General features: G+C 35.6%; 1 protein-coding gene across 1 annotated transcript in view; it reads right to left on the minus strand.

The window, feature by feature from the left end:
• LOC107708686 (integrin alpha-6-like) overlaps nucleotides 1-17496 on the minus strand; it is a 20234-nt gene extending 2738 nt beyond the window's left edge. Inside the window, exons 1-22 of the mRNA XM_016512993.1 lie at nucleotides 17245-17496; nucleotides 8712-8839; nucleotides 8551-8630; nucleotides 7247-7508; nucleotides 6771-6902; nucleotides 5901-6114; nucleotides 5164-5357; nucleotides 4862-4950; nucleotides 4646-4773; nucleotides 4186-4275; nucleotides 4030-4091; nucleotides 3732-3895; nucleotides 3273-3419; nucleotides 2375-2490; nucleotides 2019-2172; nucleotides 1467-1550; nucleotides 1293-1372; nucleotides 1103-1180; nucleotides 911-1013; nucleotides 562-735; nucleotides 365-463; nucleotides 1-84 (exon numbers count right to left, since the gene is read on the minus strand). The exon at nucleotides 1-84 is cut by the window's left edge and continues 45 nt beyond it. Coding sequence (XP_016368479.1) covers nucleotides 1-84; nucleotides 365-463; nucleotides 562-735; nucleotides 911-1013; nucleotides 1103-1180; nucleotides 1293-1372; nucleotides 1467-1550; nucleotides 2019-2172; nucleotides 2375-2490; nucleotides 3273-3419; nucleotides 3732-3895; nucleotides 4030-4091; nucleotides 4186-4275; nucleotides 4646-4773; nucleotides 4862-4950; nucleotides 5164-5357; nucleotides 5901-6114; nucleotides 6771-6902; nucleotides 7247-7508; nucleotides 8551-8630; nucleotides 8712-8839; nucleotides 17245-17417 — 2835 coding nt within the window. The 5' untranslated portion in view covers nucleotides 17418-17496. The remainder of the gene's footprint in view (nucleotides 85-364; nucleotides 464-561; nucleotides 736-910; nucleotides 1014-1102; nucleotides 1181-1292; nucleotides 1373-1466; nucleotides 1551-2018; nucleotides 2173-2374; nucleotides 2491-3272; nucleotides 3420-3731; nucleotides 3896-4029; nucleotides 4092-4185; nucleotides 4276-4645; nucleotides 4774-4861; nucleotides 4951-5163; nucleotides 5358-5900; nucleotides 6115-6770; nucleotides 6903-7246; nucleotides 7509-8550; nucleotides 8631-8711; nucleotides 8840-17244) is intronic.
• Between the last annotated feature and the right edge of the window lie 3326 nt (nucleotides 17497-20822).

The following is a 20822-nucleotide window of genomic DNA, read 5'->3' on the forward strand; positions in this document are numbered from 1 at the left end:
AGCTCTCAGGCTGATGACAGCGTTGCTGTCCATTCCCGTTAGAGGACATTTGAATGCTATACACTCCGCCCCATCCTCACACGACTAAAAACACAACAAGAAGACAGTGATTAGACACAGGACGCTGATTATCAGCTCAAGGACACACATACAGGGCATTCAGAAATACTTCACTTTTGCAGCCTTAAGCTAAAATGCTTTTAATTATTGTTTTGAGGGTCTGAATACTTCTGTCAATGTGACATTTCAGTTTTTTTCTTTTTAAAATATTTGCTCGTTTTGAGGTTTTTAGAGTAGAGTGATGTAAAAAAAATTAGTCTATTAGTCTGAATGCATTGTATTCTTCATGTTTGGTTGACTTTACCAAAACTGTGTATTTCCTCTTGTCGGTAAAGAGAGAGGCTGTTCCCTCTTTTGCAGGAGTTTCCCCAATTTCACGTTTAGTTCGTGACACTGAAGGCTCCTAGATAACCGTAAGAGAACAAATAATCAGTTCATTTCAACATGGATGCAACGTTTTAATAACAACAATTTTGACTGTGATTAAGATATTAGAACTACCTTCAAACCGAGTTTGTTGACCTCATCTTGATTGGAGCAGCTGAAGCTGTCTAAACCGGTTGGGGTCATCTTCATGAGGTACAGCAGCCACTTGCCCTGAGAGTTATGCTTAGGCCATTGGATAATCATAGAAGCCTTGCCGAATGATTTAAGAGGTTTGCCCAAATTTGTAACCTGTAAATCAATATATAAAAAAAAAAAACGCCTCTAAATACTGTGACATGTAAGATAGTTTGTATGCAAAAAATGAAATATTTTCTAAACAAACCAAAGGAGGTATTGTAAATGTACAAAATGTTTGCTTTATATACAAAACGTTACGTTTTATGTAAGGAAATCTAATAGTCACCCTGAATTCATAGTCAATTGGACTGCCGACATCAGTAGCCAACTTCATTGCGCTCTCTCCTTTAACTTCTCCAGTAAAGTAGACCTGAGATGGCTTAGCAATGCTGGAGATGGTACATGATGACAGTACATGAAGATACAAATAAAGGACACTGATATTATAATCATCAGAAGATGAGAAATGATAACCTACCCTGAGAGGGACAACAGCAGCTGGATCTTAACAATGGCTTTGGCTTTGATGGCTTGTAACTGCTTCTGATCACTTGTCCTGCAATTAGCAAAAAGAAAAATGGAAATATGAATCTATGCTAAAAACAAAAGAAAATACTAAACTAGTTTTGATACTCTGTGCCTTTGACAAGAGATATGTTGCTACTCACGTTTTGAGTTTAAGGTCAATTTCAATTTCAGTTGTATCCAAAGAAATTCCTCCCGTGTTCAGAATGATGTAAAAAGTTGTCTGAAAAAGTGTTTTTTCCCACCCACATATAAGTCAAAACACCAAAAATAGAGCTTTTCTATTATAATAACATAAAATAAAAATTATTATTCACCTCAGCATCTTTTTTGAATGGATTTCCAAGTTCACAATCGGCTTGTGACCCATTCTGATTGGCTTGACAGGTGACTGGTTTATCCTGTAAAGATTTAGGAGCACTTAAAAACTAATTCTTAATAAAAATGAGTGCTGTCAAACGATTAATCGCGATTAATCACATCCAAAATAAAAGTTCTTGTTTACATAATATATGTGTGTATACTGTATATATTTATTATGTACATATAAATACAAACACATGCATGTATATATTTAAGAAAAATATGTTATGTTTATATATTAAATATATTTATATATAATATAAGAATACCAATATATAAATGTATATACATGTAAATATTTTCAAAATATATGCTGTATGTGTATATATATACATAACAAATATACACAGTACACATACATATATTATGTAAACAAAAACTTTTATTTTAGATGCGATTAATCGCGATTAATCATTTGACAGCACTTATAAAAATATTAATGATAATAAAAATAATGAACAATAAATAAGTTGGTCATAAGTTAGACATCTAGCAGCTGAACTTACACCAGATTGAATGCGAACGGCAGAATAAGAGAGGGATTTGGGGAACGAGAAAGACAGCTGCGCTTCATAAGCATCTTCACCCTGGTTCACCACCTTGATCTCCAAGACAATGTCCTTCTGATCACTAAGAGACAGGATGGGAACTCCATTTTCCCTGTGAGGAAAACAAAGAGATTCAAATGAATTCTTCTTCTTCATGACGCTTTATTTTGCCATTTGTTTTGAAGTTTGTTTGCTCATTCATTTGAACACAACTGATGTCACTTTAAAAAAAGACATGAGGGATGCTTTCCAAAATTCTGACATATAAAAACATGATAATAAAATGATAAACAAATAAATAAATAAAAACTCACTCAGGTAACGGATGAAAGATGTCTCTGTTTGGTTCCCTGGTGTGGAATTTATACTGTAGTTGCAGGTCACTTTGACAGACATGATCAGCACCACATCCTTCCTTGATAAACTGAACCTGAAAGCCAATATGATTCAGAAGAACATTTAATACTGAATGAGATCTTTAGACGTGTTTGGTACTGGTTTTCTTCAGTTCTTTAAGTATAAAAAAGTTAAGTTAGTTGGATAAAGTTGAGCAGTTTGTTGGTAAACCATTTCAAAACTTAGATTTAAGAGTAAATTAAAATAAAATGTTCACTATAAATATGAAAATCAACATGCATTTGATAATATTCAACATACTAGGATAATATTTCGATTAAAATATGATAATAAATCCAAAGTTTAGGGTCAACATGATTTTTTAGAAAGAATTTAAGGATTCAGCAGGATGCATTAGATTGAACAAAAGATATATTAAAGATCACTTTTGCATTGTTACAAAAAATTGTGCTGCTTTATACAAAAATATAACGCAACACAACTGTCTTCACAATAATCAGAAATGTTTCTTGAGCAGCAAATCGGCACATTAGAAGGATTTCTGAAGGATCATGTGACACTGAAGACTACTGAAAATTCAGCTTTGCATCACAGGTATAATTTACTTTTTTTTTTTTTATTCACATAGACAACAGCTATTTTAAACTGTAAAAATATTTCACAATATTATTGTTTTTACTGTATATCTGATCAAATCATTTAAGCATTAGGTGAGATTAAAAGTTTTCTTTCAAAAACATTAACAAATCTTACCAACCCCAAACTTTTGAATGACAGTGTATATCGTGTATAATAAATAAGATCATGGTAGATCACTGAAAATGCAAAGATAGTAGCTTAAGAAGATGATGGTACCTTGGTAACAGTGGTGGCGTCTTGGTTAGTGTCCAGGATGGGAAGCAGGTTAGGGAGAGCGCTCTGTCTCTTCCTGCGTGTGGATGGCTTCAGGATCTCCACAGAGACTTCAATCGGGATACCTCTCAGTTTGTCTTTTAGGGTTTCCTTTGTACATAACATACTTGCATTATTAAAAGACATTAACATTTTACATTGTTTGCAGCATAATGCCATTCCATAACTAAAGCGTCAAACGTGGCCTTAATCCAGAAGTATAAACAATGACCACTAGATGGCAGTACTTCCTTTTTTACTGCATCAAGGTAAAGCCATTGATTTCTTACTACCCCTGTCCCTGTTGATTTATTGTCACAGTTGCACCCTGTAAGCTTATTCTGAAGTCCTCAATTTAAAGTTGTTGCTTTAACATCATGTCACTCAGTAGTAATTTTCCCCTCTGAATGGGATGTGCTATACCTGCAGTCTGAGGCCTCTGGTAACGCAGCTTTCTGTGCCCTGACCCCTGAGCTCTACGACTCCTGTGCTTTCATAATCATTGGCTGAGCGCGGGTTGAAGATGACTCTAGAAGGAAGATTAAGTTTCTTCCGTTCAGATTCAACCTTGATAGTGTATTTCACATCTAAAGAAGGGGGAAAAGACATGGTCAAACAAAATGTTGCCATTTGTTTACAGTGATAAGATTCTGCACAACAGAGATGAACAATTACTGAGTAGTAATTTACCTGTGAAGGTAAACTAGAAACATGTACTTACTCAGAGTAGGATTGTAGGTTTTGGGTTTGACTGAAAATTTGAAGCAGGCTTTTACATCAAGGCTAAAAAACACAATAAAACCTTGCTTTTAGATTGGGGTTACTGGCTATTGGCTAATATCATAAGGTTTGCTTGTTTTGATTATAGTTTTCTCACCATACAGTGTCTCCACAGTTTTTCTGAGTGAGGTCTAGCTCCTTTGGAGTGGTGGTGACAGTCTTTTCAATGCTGATAACTGACCGTGCCCTATAGTGTAAGACCCATAATTAATGCATTTAATCATTCATCCATATTGCTAAATGAAGATAAATAATAAATGATAATAATGATAATAAAATGAGGAGATATGAAAATGCATGTTAGTAAAAATTAAATTAAATTAAATTAAATTAAATTAAATTAAATTAAATTAAATTAAATTCTTATTAATCATTACAGATTAAATTAAATTAAATTAAATTAAATTAAATTAAATTAAATTAAATTAAATTAAATTAAATTAAATTAAATTAAATTAAATTAAATTAAATTAAATTAAATTAAATTAAATTAAATTAAATTAAATTAAATTAAATTCTTATTAATCATTACAGGTTGTCTATCAATATGATCATACCTGTACACAAACACTGAATCAGAGAGAGATCCGATAGCCAGATCAGGGTAATTATTTCTGTCTAAATCCATGTTCCCAGCAAGAGAGTATCCAAAGAGTTTCACGTTGTGATCTTGTCCTCCAAGAACCTGAAATTATTGAATTTATTATTGAAAAATCAATGAGTGAATACTGAAGGAAAACTGAAAGGAAAGAAAAGTGAATATATGGCTATACCTGGGCTTTTTTAAGGCCTTGAGGTGAACCATGGAAGATATATACGTTTCCAGCTCCATTACTGTCATATGGGGCACCAACTGCAACATCTGAAAAACAGCAGGATTACATTAAGAAAATTAGTTACATATTTCATCCAAATATTATTGTGGTTATCACCATTAACATAGCATTGTTTAAATGTTAATTGATGTATATAATACGCCATCTTTTCTTCTCTATATGTCTTTACTAGAACCTGTTGGTTCTGGATGTTTTGCATTAGCTGTATTCATAGAAGAGACTATATACTAAACACATACCATGATAACCATCCAGGTTCACATCTCCCATGTTTTCCACAGCCAAACCAAACATGGAATAAGCAGCTCCTTCAATTCTCTTGGGGGTGATCTTGTCCCAAGCCCCTTCCTCGTTAAGATAAACATAGATGGCCCCACCGATATCACCGTCCTTAATAAAGTACTGAGGTGCTCCGACTACAATGTCCTGCCACCTGTTTTAATAATCAGTGCAGAATAATTATACATCTAGTGTTGCTATTAATAAATAAAACTAAAACTATTAACATTTTAAAATATATATTAATTCGAAATAAAGCTGGAATAATAAAATAAAAAATAAAATAAAACAAACATTAGATTAATCAAATAAAATCAAATAATAAAATAAAATAAACCTTAGATTAAAAAAAAACCTTAACAAAATTTTGAAATGTTTCCTCTAAAAAAGGTTTAATTTGAAATATCAAATTACTAAAACTACAACAAAAATTAATGAAAGCTAAATAGACATATTAAAAAAATTTAAATGTTAAAACCTCATATTAAATTTACTAAAACTTAAATTATAATAACAACAGAAATTCTATATAAAAAAGCTAATTTATGAATAAATACTATAAAAGTATATAAATACTACTAAAGTAACACTGATCTACAACAAATAAAACACATGCAAAACATATGCTTAATGAGACTATTTTAGATAATATAATATAATATAATATAATATATAATTCTGTTTTAGTGACTCTTACCCATCTCCATTAATGTCAAGCACTGCAAGATCATAGCCAAAGGAAGAGGCAAGTCCGGCACCCTCCAGGATGTATTCAGCTGTCATCATGGATGATTTAACGTCGTCCTTCTTTAATAGCACAACTGCCCCACTGTGATTGGCTCTTGGAGCCCCAGCAACTATAGTCAACTGACCTCTCTTGGTCAGCATTTTTCCAGAGTCCAGAGAGAAACCTGTGACAGATCCAACCAATCACAACATTTGATAAAGATTAGTTCACCAAAAGAATATTGAAAATCTTTCAGCGATGATGGATTATGCAATGATAAAACCTATGAACAACATCAACGCCAACATGCATGATTCCAACAGACTTGGACACTCATAGTATGTCTTAGTTTTGCTCATGCAATGTGGATGTCAACACAAAGACAGCTTCAAAACAATAATGTAGCAACAGCATTCACATGTGTTCACAAAAAAGCACACAATGTAAAGACCAGCATGATGAGAGGTTGAACGCAAATAATTGATCAAGCTGGCGTCCAGGAAATCCCACAAACCTAAATAGCTATTGGAGGCCACATCATAAACGTTCTCCTTGGCCACCTGAAGGGGAGGTGACTGATACACAAACTGATCAGGATGGCTACTGGATATGCTAGTCATGAACAGCACACCTACATTTACACAAACACGATTTGCACCAAATAAAGCACAAACAACCAACCAGACCTTAAATGGAGTAGAACCAAATAAAGGGTAAGAAAGGCAATCTATATCTATGCCTTGCATCCTAACTGTGCTGGAAATGTTTATACATCCTCCTAATCACACATGATGGAGTGATATGGATGATGAATGGAATGTCATGTGATGAGGGACTCACCTAAATAACTGTTAGCAGGGACAGGCACCAGGTCTGGATCAAGTAGGCCCTCGTCTCCAACTTCATATGGGCCATCATCAAAGATATTCTCATCCCACAGAGAGCTGTTCTTCTGCTCCATCCGCACCACTCCTGACATCCACCCAGTGGAGGAGTGAGTGAAAAGGAAAGGAAAAGGGTGAAGGGTTGAGGATGGAGAAAGTGAATGAGAGATGTCAGAAAAGAAGTTTAAAAATGGGGGATAAAATACAATATGTCAGATGCAATGAACTGACAAAGAAAATGAACATGTCGTGAAGGTGCCAAATTGAGTGATGTGGGGAATTATGGGTCTTGTTTGAAAGTGGCCATTGCTTGACCTTCTCATAACAACTGGGTTTTCACTTAACATTAAATATTATCCCAAAAATGAGATTTACCTATACTTCAACGCAAATATACATACAAGCACTCTAATCCAACTTGTCCTCCAATACCTTTCCAGTTGTAAGCACCCGGTGCTCCAAACACCAGATAGTGATAGTCCTTTGTGAATGTGGCAGAGAGACCCTGCTGGCATGATCCGAAGCGCTCGTGTCCTCTGTTTCTCCCGTTACAGAACATCCAGTCCCCTCCGTCTTCATCTGAGGCATCATTAATCGTTAGGTCCTCACTTAGTACGTAGCAACGACCCGTGACGTCACGCAGCTCCTGAACTGAGCCCACAAATAAGCGTCGCTGGTAGCGATGCGCACAGACCTGGGAGAGAGACAGCGGGAGTTCAGTTTAAATCAGTGAATTAAATAGCATAAAACTGTAATACATAGATAAATAAACGAAAGAAATAATCATAGTACATAATAAAAAATGTATAAAAACTTTTTTGCACTGTTACAAAAAGGATATTTCAGCTATATACTACCGTTCAAAAAAACAAAAACCGTTTGGGGTTGGTAAGAGGGGTTGCAACTCTCTTTTCTTCACCAAGGCTGCATTTATTTGATAAAAAATAGAGTAAAAATATTGTGAAACATTATTACAGTCTAAAATAACATTATTCTACTGTAATATAATAATAATTTTCAAATGTATTTAAGTTTAATAAATATTGAAAGAACATAATTTATATGACATAAAAAACCTTATGTAACTTTTGGTCAATTTAATTTGTCATTACCGCATTAAATATATTTTTTAAATACTGACCTCAAACATTTTTCACCTTATTTTTACATTTAGATTATCTTGGCTGTCATCTTTAGCAAATCTCAAAATGAATATCTATTTTTATACTGTACATTGTATTTCCTAAATTTGTTAAATTTGTCCTAAATTTCCAGTTGTTATTTTTTGTATTTTAATTAATCGCGATTAATCATATAAAAAAGTATGTTTACATTACATATATATATATATGTGTGTGTGTGTGTGTGTGTGTGTGTGTGTTTATATGTGTATATAAATATACACACATAAATATATATATATTTAAGAAATATATGTAATATTTACATTTATATATAATATATATAATATATACATACATACCTATACATATACCTGTAAATATTTTTGAAATATATACATGTAGCCTATGTGTGTGTATTTATATATACATAGAAATATACACAGTACACGCACATATATTATGTAAACACAGACTTTATTTTGGATGCGATTAGTCACTATTAATCGATTTGACAGCACTATTTTATTTTTACTCATTTCGATTAAATAGTGTATCATTTTAATATTCACACACTCTCTCTTTTTTATATAACACACACTCTCTCTCTCTTACCAATATCTTTCCTCCAGGTCCCTGGCTCTGTACAGTAACTCCCATCCACTGGTTTTGCTTATTTTCAGTTGCCAGGTTTTCTACATACACAATAAAAATGCTCACTTAACACATGCAGTAACTCGTTATAATGTGTTTTACTTTCATTTGTTTGAGTTTACCTTCATTGTCAAACATCACTCGTTGGCATGACTGACTGAGAGAATTTATGTCACAGTTGTACATGCCTCCCGTAATTTTTGACTGCTGCCTGGGCAATGCTCTAGCTTTTGGTGCACCAACAAGCAACCTGAAAAGCAACAGAAATGTATTAATGGATTTGCAATATACTGAATTTCATATTACAAATCTGATATGTGCTTTGACTCCCCCTCTTATGCCAATGCAGCTCCAAATAACAAAAAAGCATCATGTGTAAATAGTGTTTTAATATGTTTTTCAGTGAGAAAATTGCATTTTTGAGAAACATGGTAAACAATGTGGTCAGAATGGTGGTCATAATAAATTGCAAATCTGTTTACACTGATTCAGTCATCAGTTGCACACACAACAAACCACTTATGAATGTTTGGAGCAATATTTCAAACTCTATAAATGGATATTTGTTTATTACATATGGACAACGTGTTATGAAGTAAATGGCTCAACTTAAGCATCTCTAGCGTTTCATTATTATCTTCTATTTCTCCCCACATGGGTCTTCAGTAAATGCCCACATGCCCACACAGAAAATGAGCCATTGTCTGGACACACTACTTGTGCACTGTGTATTAGAGAGTGGGGGAAAGTCTTCTGTACACTCTTTCTATTCTTTCAACTGGAAAAACTCCCCAATGAATATCTTTTCTCTTCTGAATAAAGGAAATTTAGTCCACAGACTACCTAGGATATTCACCACCAAAGGCTGTATCTCTGGTTTCACTTCATTTATGCAAGTGAAAGCCTCTTTTCTCTTCTTTGGATTGACTGGTTCAGCGATAACATTCATCCCAACACTTCACAGATTTTAGCTACACAAGCTCTCTTTGTGGGCATAGACAAAAAGGGTCTGACTGAAGAAAAGCCTACATTTCCCACAATACCCTCACCAAAAAGTTGAAGGAAGAGTAAAAGAACTTGGCAGTGTCCTAGAACTCTTTAGATGCATACACTGTTTTACTTTTCCCTAAAAGTAATATATTTACAAGAAGCTTGTAATATTTACAAGCTTGACATGGGACTTTATACTTTACTTTTTACTTTATCTACCCCTTAAAAGGCGCATATTAGTACGTTAGAGTAGTAATATGTATCCTCAAGACACAACAATGAACCTTTTAGGGGTAAATAAGGTACAGCGATTTCCCTTAAGAGTGCTGCCTTAAAGGTATAATTTTTGCACATTTTCTTCTAAGAGTGTACAAGCCTCTTACTTTTGTTTAGCGTGTTAATACTGAAAGACCTGGGACATACGAGGTCACACGCAGAGGATTTCCAATTTCAATGTCATTTGGGAAGTGCAGTTCAAGTGCGGTCCATTTCAAATGTGTGAAACAATTCAGTCATTATTACCTTTATTACTTAAGCATACAGACGTCATTTTTGTTGTTTCTGGATAACTCAATAAAGGTCAGCTGAACATGTGTTTGCATATCCCTGGGCCTAAAATATAGTGCAGAATTCTGGGTTTGCATAGGTTTAAAAAGGGTGGGAATTCCCTTCATTTCATGCTTTGATCTACTATATTTCCAACAATCACTACTAATGCCTTCTGTAAGTGAACAACCATATAGACCAAGATCTGTCTGGATCACAAAAAAAGAGAATAGCTTTAGAGTCACATTTTCCAAACAGACAGAGACAGCACTGTTTTTCTGAAAGGGCAACACAAACTTTTTTGTGCTGGGCAAAAATAGCCACTGAATACCTGCTATTCATTGCACTCTTGAGAGCATACAGATTGCTATATCTGATGAAAATGTTCATGATTACATTAAATTTAATGCAATGCACAGGCCTGAAAATCACTACATTACACATCCTACAACACAACAAAGAATGTTCTAGTGTCCATTAACTTTAGCCGTAAAAGTAAAGAAAAACAACAACAAAAGATATTACTGACAAACATATTTATAAGAATATATTCATACACACAGTCACAGCAATTCATAACTGTTTTATGTTTTGCAAACTGGTATCAAATTCATATGAATTTGTATTTGAAATTCAATCTCATTCATACATTTCACACAGTCTTCTTACGCCTCAGAAAATAATTAGATTTTCTCATGATCAGGTTGATTTATACTCTGGAGCCACAATGTTTCCTAAAATGAATGCAGACAAGACCCCTTCATTTTATTAAAAGCTTTGTTATTGGACCAGCAGCCCTTATGTTAATTGACCTACACATCTCAGGAAATTGCAATAATCTGGATCACAATCAGCTCCTGAACAGCATCATTCCATTCTGACAACCCCATAATTGATTTGTGGCTAATGTAATGTGCCTCCATTAATCACTCCCCAGAAAGATGTAACGAATAGCACAACAAGGATACGCCTCACTACCACTATTGAGATGGTTTGCTCCGTTACAGTTATATCTACAGGACTAAAAAGCCCAAATTCCAAGAAAAAAATATGAAATTGGAAAGAACATTGCACATTTTTATTTCAAATCTTTGGTAACTTTAAAAAAATGAATGTCCACAGAACAACAGAGGGGAGAAGATGAAAGATTCAGAAAGTGAGAGGGATTAAGTGATAGAAGGAAAGAAAAGAGAGAGGTGGAGGTGGGGGAGGGGAGAACAGAGAGGACAAGTACTCTATTTACTAAGAGCTTTTTCAGAGAGTCCTGAGGCCGGAGTCTGACACTGGCATTCAATTATGCACAGAGTGATGCAGACACAGAGAAATATGTCTCATCTGTTAAAAATGTCAGGCTCTCAACATACTCAGAAAGAAGCGATTAAGCAATTACTCATTCTAGAGAGTGAATGGTCTTGACTTCTAAAGCATTTCATATAATAGGAAAGCAGAAACTGCAGGCCTGGCAAATTGAAAAACGTTACTCTGATCTTGTAAATCATTCGCAAGATGTTTTACTCTTGCAGCACTAGCCACTCGTGTGTTGAGATGTTTGACCAAATTGATTATTTCAAACTGCTGATTTTAATTCATCTTTTCATTAAACAGCAACAAAGTAAAGTAGGCTACCCCATTCACTTTTAATGCAAAAGTTAAAGGCAGGTGTATCTGTTATACAGTCAGATAACAATGCACAATAACCAACACAAGAAGTCTCTTTCTATCTCAAGACATGAAAGTGTAAGAGTGTTTGGCACTGGTGTCAATAAAATTATTCTGGCTAGCTAAATATTATGGTGCATTTGACCTGTGCCATGTTAGAATTACTGTAATTAGGAGCTTCCAACTTGTCCTTTCATATATTTGTCAAACACATAATTATAACTCAGAATTTTGTGAAAGCTCCCATTTGATTGTGACATCATGTAAAAACAACCAAAATTGTTGCTAACAGTAGCAACCTCTACACACATTTCTGTTGTGCCACTTTACAATAGCCAGTGTTACTTGTTGCGCTTTCTTTGATTTTACAAGAGAATGGGACATTTTGCTGTCATTACCAACAAAGCCACACTTGGATTCATTTTTGCATTTATGGCTGTTGCTGTAGAAACAATTATTTCTGAAACTTAGAGTAGAATCATCTTGTAACTACGATATTTCCAATGTGGCATGAACACTGTGTCTTTAATTCAAAACTTTTTCCCTAAACTCTTAACCCACACTTGTTTACTCACTGATACGGCTAAAAGCATGTTATTATTTGAAAAGCAGTAAATTGTGGTTATATTGTAGTAGGCCAAACAATTTTATAAGCACGCTCTCATAATTTTGCATGGAATGCTAAGCATTGATGTTTTGAGGAATCTACAGAGGAGGCCATTGCTATGGTGCAAGAGCTGGGTCTGCTGAGGAGGTTTGGAGTGTCATGGTTCACATTACGATCTGACAGCAGCTGAATTACAGCTCCAGATGTGCCTCAAACATTTCAAAGACTCCAGGCTTAAAGATACAGACTGCAAACTGATATTACCTGACCTACTGTGCACAACAACAACGGTGCTGTTGAAGAACAAGATTTTTCTCCACCTCCCTTTAGGCAATGATACATTCATGACTAGCTACAGGTCTAGGGATCAGTATTCACAAAATATGTGTTGAATAGAGCCAAGTTCATCGCTAACATTCACAGGGCCTAGTTTTGATCTTTTCGGTGGTTTGATATTTCTCTATGGCTCAATAGGCTACTATTGAGAATACTCAATAGTTTATTGAGTTTTTTTTATTATAGACTACTCAAGACCTTATTGGGCCCCCTTATCACAGGGTCTAAACTGGAGGCTACAATGCACATGCATGAAGTCCATCAAATATGGTAAACAAAAGCTCAAACTTTCTGGCTTGATATACAAGAACCAAGTTTGTTCCGGTGCATCAAGCAATTACTATAATGCTGCCATTGACCATATTTAATGTGCTCTTTGCTCTATGTATGTGCATTATTCAGTGTCTATTTGCAAATAACAGTTCGATTTCAATCTCAGTAAATTCAATCTGTTCCTCAAATGAAGCAATCAAACTGTTTGACATATGGATTGTTTTTACAATGTCTTTATGATCTTTTTGAAGCTTAAAAGTTTTGGTGGAATGGACTTTGGAATGGTTTCATTAAAAATATTTTCATTTTGGGTTTTAAAAGAGTTTGGAAAAACATATGGGTGAGTAAACGATGACTACTGATGAATGATGAATTTTCATTTTTGGGTGAACTATTACTGTAAAGGTGATAAAGAAAACTATTTTTCTTCTTAATCTATGGGCTTTTTGCCATTATTATATTTGAGATTGAAGAAATTAGAAAGTAGAGAGACAATGGGATTGGGAAATGACATATCGAATGGGCAAACTACGGTGGTTTAATGATACTTGAGACTGGCCAATGCAATAGAAAGTAACAGATGAATAAGACCAATACCTGCCTGCTCTTACTGACGTACAAATTCAGCCCAATCTTTATGCCTACTCCTGCACAGGAAGCTAAGAGAATCACAGGAAGGAAGCAGTAGCCCATTTCCATGCAGACTGGACCCACTGCACTCTGGGATATGGGCCAACATATTATTGTATATACTTAATGTGTTTTCAGTGGCTACATTGTTCCACCACATGTTAAAGCCAACTCAGATTAAAGTTTGATTATTATTGTCCAAGCACGTGTTGAGGAAACACTAGATACCCAAAGAAACCTTCAAAATATGTCACACTGCAAAGTTAACCGTGAAAGTTGGAAAACACAGACACCCCTGCCCCCACAGACACTCAGATCCCGTTTGCACCAGGACATGCATCTCAAACATGTCTCCGGTGACCACTTGTGATCAGATTTCAAAAGGAGGGTCTCAGATTTCAACAATACGTGATTTTGTGACTAGATACATCACTCACAATGGCAGAGTATTACTGCAGGTGGATAAAGTACAAAATTAAATAATAAGACAAACATAAAATTGGCACGTCACATTTCAGGTTGAATGCTCACTGTTATTTTTTAGGTGGGTACCTGCATTACATGAACTCAGGTCACTGCATGTTCTGTGAAGCCTTCTGCATGTATATGTATGGGCTTGTCAGAATGTTTCAATTGGATGTTTATTTACTTTAATTTCTGCACAGTCGTTTAAAACCCTTAGCACAGTGGCTCATTGACAGGTAACTAGGCGGTGCTTCACTCTTGCTCAGAACGCATTTTACTATGAACTGGTGGATACCATTTTGTTTAACTAAATCTTTTCAAACAAAAAGAAAAGAAAGTGCTGCAATTTACTTATGAAACAACTGCCATTATGAAAGCACCACCAGCCCAGACTGCTTCAGTGAAGTACTGGCAAGTCAAAACCAATCAATTACTGGTGCCAAAATGAGGGCTCAGGTTCAGTGAGAGCTTAGATCTTAAAATTACGTTCTGCCAAGTTCTGCCTCCTGAGTTAAAGTCTGGACACACTTGCTGAATAGTGTTTCCCACTATTCTTACAGGTACTCTGTTACAATAGGATCATTTCACAAAGAGTAACACAGAATAAATGAGACTCCAGGGTACTGACAATACCTCCCTATGTTATGCTGACCACAATTACATGTTAATACTCCACACCTTTGACTGAGACATTGTGACAAAATGCATTGATAATTAATACTTATAATAGCTATGAGAAACAGTATTGTAGATATAGAGATATTTGTAATGTAGAAAAATAAATAAAAGTGCTTAACATTTAAAAAGTTTTTAAATTTTTATTTTTAAAAATCAGATCATGTGATATAGGCTATTCATGTACCATACTTGACATCAAGGTGTCTTACTCTATTTCTGCATTTGTGTCCACCTATAAAGTAGTAGCCATTGTCTGTTTGCATCTGTGTATATGAGCTGGTTTGCTAAGAGAATCTGTTTTCCAAGTCCCCTTTAATTAGCAGCATTGTGCATTTTAGTAGTGAGCACACACAGAATAAGAATGGAATCACTTTTCAGATTTATGCTCCTCATTTCCAACTTGTGTTTGACTGTCACAAGAGAAATGTTAAGGTGCCAGACAAACACACACACTGCCTACATTACCAAATAGCGGCTCCATCCTGCCAGCTATGACAAGCCAAGGAATTCTACATCAATGCTACACTCCCCCCAACACACACACCCTGCCCTGCCTTGGCCTGCAGTAATGTGAATCACCTCCACACATACACACACCTGTAGGGCATGTGTTACCGACTAGAAGATTTGTTGTGTTCCAACACAGCCAGCCAGTCTGCCAAGCCCATGAGATACACACTGAGGATATGAGTCAGAGCACACACACACACACACACACAAATGTGACTTTCATACACTGGGTGTGGTTTACAATATTTGAAATACATCATAAATCCATACAAATAAGATGCTGCTATATGATTGCAGAATTCAGGGGTTGCAAAATGTGGGTGATGTAAGGTTTGCTACTAAGCAACAGTTTGTCTTCCTTAAATTGGTATTCTGATAACCAAAAGTATGATGTTTGAATTTTACTGGATATATAACCACAACTATAATGAAGGGCTGTTCTCATAATCTTCTTGTTTCCTCTTTTTCCTGCGTTCCGCGGATTTGTTTATGTGGTAGTCTTGCTTACTCATCAAACTTGGCATTGTGCTATTGTGCAATTCGAGTATTTTAGGCTCTTGTATGATCAACAGCATGTGGTGTTCTACATTTTTTGCTTTGTATAAAAGAATGTGCTAAATAACTAAACGCAAATGTAAATCTAACACATCAAAACTACATCAGTCCCTTGTATAACTGGTAGGCTCACTCTCTGCAGGACAAACATGAGGTCAATCCTGGCAGTCTCTCTCCTGTGCTGCCACGGTTGATGGCAGTAGAGAGGTTCAGGAATGAGTTACAGGCTTCTGCACACATTCTTTCACTTGCGTGTTAGGCTTGAAACTTACAATGCATGTCTGACGCTGCAAAGGCAACACGGGTGTGTTTTTTAGTGAACCACCAAAACAATATCAAATTGTCATTACTGAGAATTCCATAAAATGTGTTCTAGAAACACTTTCTAAAGTTTGCAACTCTCAAATAACCTTAAGTACTAAGGATCCCACCTACAATCTAATCCTTGAAGTGCTTGAGGTCAAAGAGGTTTAAAATTAAAGGATGAAGGAGACCAGACATCTCCACAGCGAGGAAGGAGAAAGAGACAGACATCTCTAATGAGCTCCATGAAGCTAAACATGCATGCAGAGCTTATTTCTAAGTAATGAGCACAGTAGTGGGTGGATAAAGTTATGCCCTGAAATGACATAAACCTCAGAGTCCCAAATAAAAATGTTCCTAAAGTCATTACTTAGGCTTCTCTCCCTCATACTCTTCCAAATCCGTATTACATTATCTTTTCCATTTTTCATTAGTGTCAACCCTCAAAAACACATAAAGGTGACCAAAAAGTGTCTTAAAAGTGACTACACAACTCTTTTGTGCTATATTCCATGTGATACAGCTTTGTTTAGGAAATAAACTCAAAATAATGTCTTTATTTGCTATTATTTTTCACCATATAATAGCAAATCCCGAGAAACAAATCGGTTCGAATCATTCAGACCCCGAATTAGATCTAGAGGTTCGTTAAGTCATTCTTCGAAACTTCTCCTTTTGTTTTCAGCAGAAAGATATGCTATGGGGTTTAAAACGATATGAAGGTGAGTAGCTAAATGATGACAGAGTTTTCATTTTCGTTCGAACTAATTGTTTGGGTCACATTGTTTAATGCACTTGCTTGGAAATGTAGTGCAATGCATGAGGGCGCATATGTCTTGAGGCTTAACAGTAAGGTCAGGTGTGGATTTCCTATGAGAATAGCATAAATATGTACATTGGTGTATACTGCCAAAAAGAATCCAGCTACATACTATTAAATGTAGTGTGTAGCCTATTACAAACATATTTTACAATCAATGTGTTCAACAAACAAAAATGCTCTACGACCAAAGTACCAAGATTCAACCTGCTGCAAATGTGGAATAAACTCCACACAAAAGCCACGATACCTAGATTCCAAAGAGTATAAAATAAATGCTTACATTCTTTTATCAGCTGGTCTGAGTTGTCGGTGCATGGCAAGGGAGAAACCGAACAAGCTGTTGGCATCTCCCGTTTTCCTGATAACATTGTCTGTGTCCAGGTTGAAGGCAGAGATCAGCGTCCATCCCAACAAACTGAGAAGCGGTAAAGTTAAAGTCCTGTAAGATCCCATAGCGATGTTGGGTTGAGTTCGTGTCGGGTTCTTGCTTTAGAGATTAGACTGCAGCCCGCTTCTGTTGGGTTTGTGGATGTCTATAAGGGAGGAATCTGTTTTACGTCCCTCCTTCTCCTCCTCCACCCGTCCCCACCCTCAGCCGTGCCCCTACCTGCTAATGCAGCTACGGGCTTTGTTTTCCCTCGTTATTCCGCTTTCTTGTAGTTATTCGAGCGTATTTTAACGTCGAGTTTTTTTTTTTGTAGTCTCGTTAATTTTTCACACAACTCATGATAAACTAACCAGTTGGGTTGTGGATAAAACTGTAGGCTATTTAGAGACCAGGGAGTAACACATTTTGTAACACATGCCTGTAACTGCTTTTGCTTTTCTAAAATCACATCCCTATATTTATTTGATTATATTTGATCTAATTTACCCGTTTATAAATTTAAAACCCTTAACTGCGCAAGATTGTGTCACGTGGTACTGTTAAATGAGCCTGTACTGTGCAAAAATCACCGTACTATTTTCATAAAATACTTAAGTTTAATAAAATATTTATTATATTGTAGGGCCTATACACTAATTTAACAGCTAAGATAAACATTGTTACAGGACTTTTTTTCTTTAACATTTTACGCTCATACTCTCATAATGTTTTATCCTGTAAATCATTTATCTTTTTTTTTCTTTTTTTATTATTCTTTTACACAGATACTTGCTGTAATCTCATATGTGAACAGTGTAGCTAATTTCTAATTGGTTTGACTGGTTTTACAACTCATCCTATGTTAAATCACTTCTCATTCACGATTCACCCCCATGCACAGCAATATTACTATTAAAATTTGCTTATGAGGTTATTGCTGTTAACAGTGAACCACACAAACATTACACCTTTATCTCTGTTTATGTCTTTGTCTATGAGTATGTATTCTCAGATGTGCAAATTAACCTCACAGCCTAATCTCTGGTTTATTAGACCCCCCTGAGTTTTACACGATTTGGTAGAACCCGGCTAAAAGCCTAGTAGATATACTGTCCCAGATCTGTTTTTAGACAATTGGGACATTGAGACAATATAAGCATTGTAACTAACCATAAGACTAAAACTATGAGCTTGTTTAATGCTACCAAGGGGATTGGGGATGTGGGGGTGGGGGAAGTGCACAAAAGGAATGAAAGGCAAAGGTTAATAGCCTAAGGGTGAGCTACCCTTTTAAGCCTCGATTGCTCTCTACTAACTTAGCCACTCATAAATATGTATTATTTTTTAGCTCTGGAGAAAAGAGGAAAGAAATCTGTGGAAGGGAAAAAGTCAACAGAGAAAAGTCAGTTGCTTGAGTCCAGTCTCAGGAAAATCAACAGCACAATTATTATTATTTATTTTTAGTTTTTTTATGTGCTACGTGTTTGACATGCATATAATACACAGTTTCTGCGTGCATATGATACACACTTTGTTGGTGTGCATATAATACGCATTTTGACGTACATATAATATGCATCTACCCCACACCCCTAAACCTACCAGTTGCGTATGATATGCACTCCAAAGTCCATTTTTGCGTATAAATAGTGCGCCAAATAGAAACAGAAAATCATGCCATTAAAACACACATTCATGAGATTTTATGAGTGGTATTCACAAGAAGATCAATAATGTGCATTGAGATTTTGCTATGCTAGTCATTGTACCACAGAGAATCTCTAGGGTGAGACATTGCGAAAACAAATGGGCACACAAAATTGTCTGATTCATTGACCTGGAATAGCCTTACAGCCACACCCTTTGAAAGAGGACACAGCATCTCTCTCTGTTCTTTACCCAGGTGAACGTTTCTGTTCTGATGTCAGTAGTGTTGAAATGCAATGCCTGAGGCAGGGAGTGTTCAGAAACACTGGGCGTTCCTGGATCAAAGTCTGCAATCAGACCCCTCATCTCTTCTCCCAACCCCGCCTTTACCTCCATACCTTTCTCCCTTTCTCTATCCACCCACTTCCCTCAAACACAAGCACTCCAGTCAGTTAGTATGCACTCCCTCCTCCTCCTCTTTTTTTCTCAGTGACATTGCTGGTCGGTGTTTCCACACAGCAGCAGCAAATAAATCTGTATGGAGAGCAGAATTATCCCAGAGCCGTAAATCTCAATCTGCTGTTCCAGTTCCATTCCGGTTGCTTTAAATCATATTAATGTCCCCTCTGTTCTGTACCTTTAGATTTTTTTTATTTTCTTGTGTACACTGTTCTGGATTTCTCTGAAGGTTTGTAAACAGATTCATAGACGTAGTGCTTTAAAGACAGCAGTGGGACACTGCAGTCAGGCCAGAAAGAGTGGATTCTGTCAGCTACTGTCTTCAGGGGTTGGGCTGGGGCTGCTAATGGAGAGATATGTTGACAGACTCAGGTTTTGTCATGTCCAAGGGTGTAAGTGATCTCTTAAGTTGCCTGCACTGCCTTTCCCTGTATGGCAAGAACTGAGTTTTAATTATTTGAATCAATAAGGGCATGGATGTTGGTTATTACTGCATTATAATAATATAAATCCCATTCAGCTTTGTGAAGTGTTTAACATAATGTCATATTTTATAAAAAGAAGAAAACTCTAAATTTAAGAATTGGTTGTCTTTTATATATTTGGTGTGAATTTGAATGGAATTGGCCACAACACACAGGATGTTGAATTAAAATGACAGGAAATAGAATTTATTTGTATTGTTATTCGCAGTCACTCAAAAGGCTTTCACCAAAACATAAGTAACTACATCATTCATTTTGACTAATTATAAATTCAATGCTGTCAAAATATTGACATTATTGATATTTAGGTTAAATTGAAGGATTCTGATCAATTAATGTCATTTAAAAACGACACTTACAGTGTCTCATTAATTTATTTGCTTTGCATTGCATTTTTAATTCTTCTTACCTAAATAAACAATATGCATTCTATTTGCTACCTCACTTTATATTCACAAGTTTGGAACTGAAACCACAAAGGAGTTCTCTGTTTAATTCTGACAGGAGCACATCCATCCTGTACATTGACAGTATTGATCTTTTTCACCCTATATTAAACACACATGACTCATTTATGATTCTGAGGGACAAAACATGACATATTTCACTGTACTGTCACTCAAAGCACTCACTTTCTTGCTGATTCCATGACAAGTTATTTAACCACATTGCAAATTAAAATTTGTCAGCGTCAGTTTGCTAAGAAAGAGAGACCTCTAGCTTTCAATAGTAGGTGACAAGAGTGAAGAAACACATAACAAGTATTGTGGATGATTACAAACATTACAATTTTTTTTTTTTAAATATGCAGAATTTTAGGGCCTTAGTGATTAGGAATATATACAGTCTACATGTGTGTAGGCGCATATTGGTATTGATTTGAATCTCATTGCTCTTTCC

The sequence above is a fragment of the Sinocyclocheilus rhinocerous genome, unplaced genomic scaffold (genome assembly GCF_001515625.1).
Source record: "Sinocyclocheilus rhinocerous isolate Xijiao unplaced genomic scaffold, SAMN03320098_v1.1 scaffold236, whole genome shotgun sequence".
In the NCBI taxonomy this organism is placed as follows: domain Eukaryota; kingdom Metazoa; phylum Chordata; class Actinopteri; order Cypriniformes; family Cyprinidae; genus Sinocyclocheilus; species Sinocyclocheilus rhinocerous.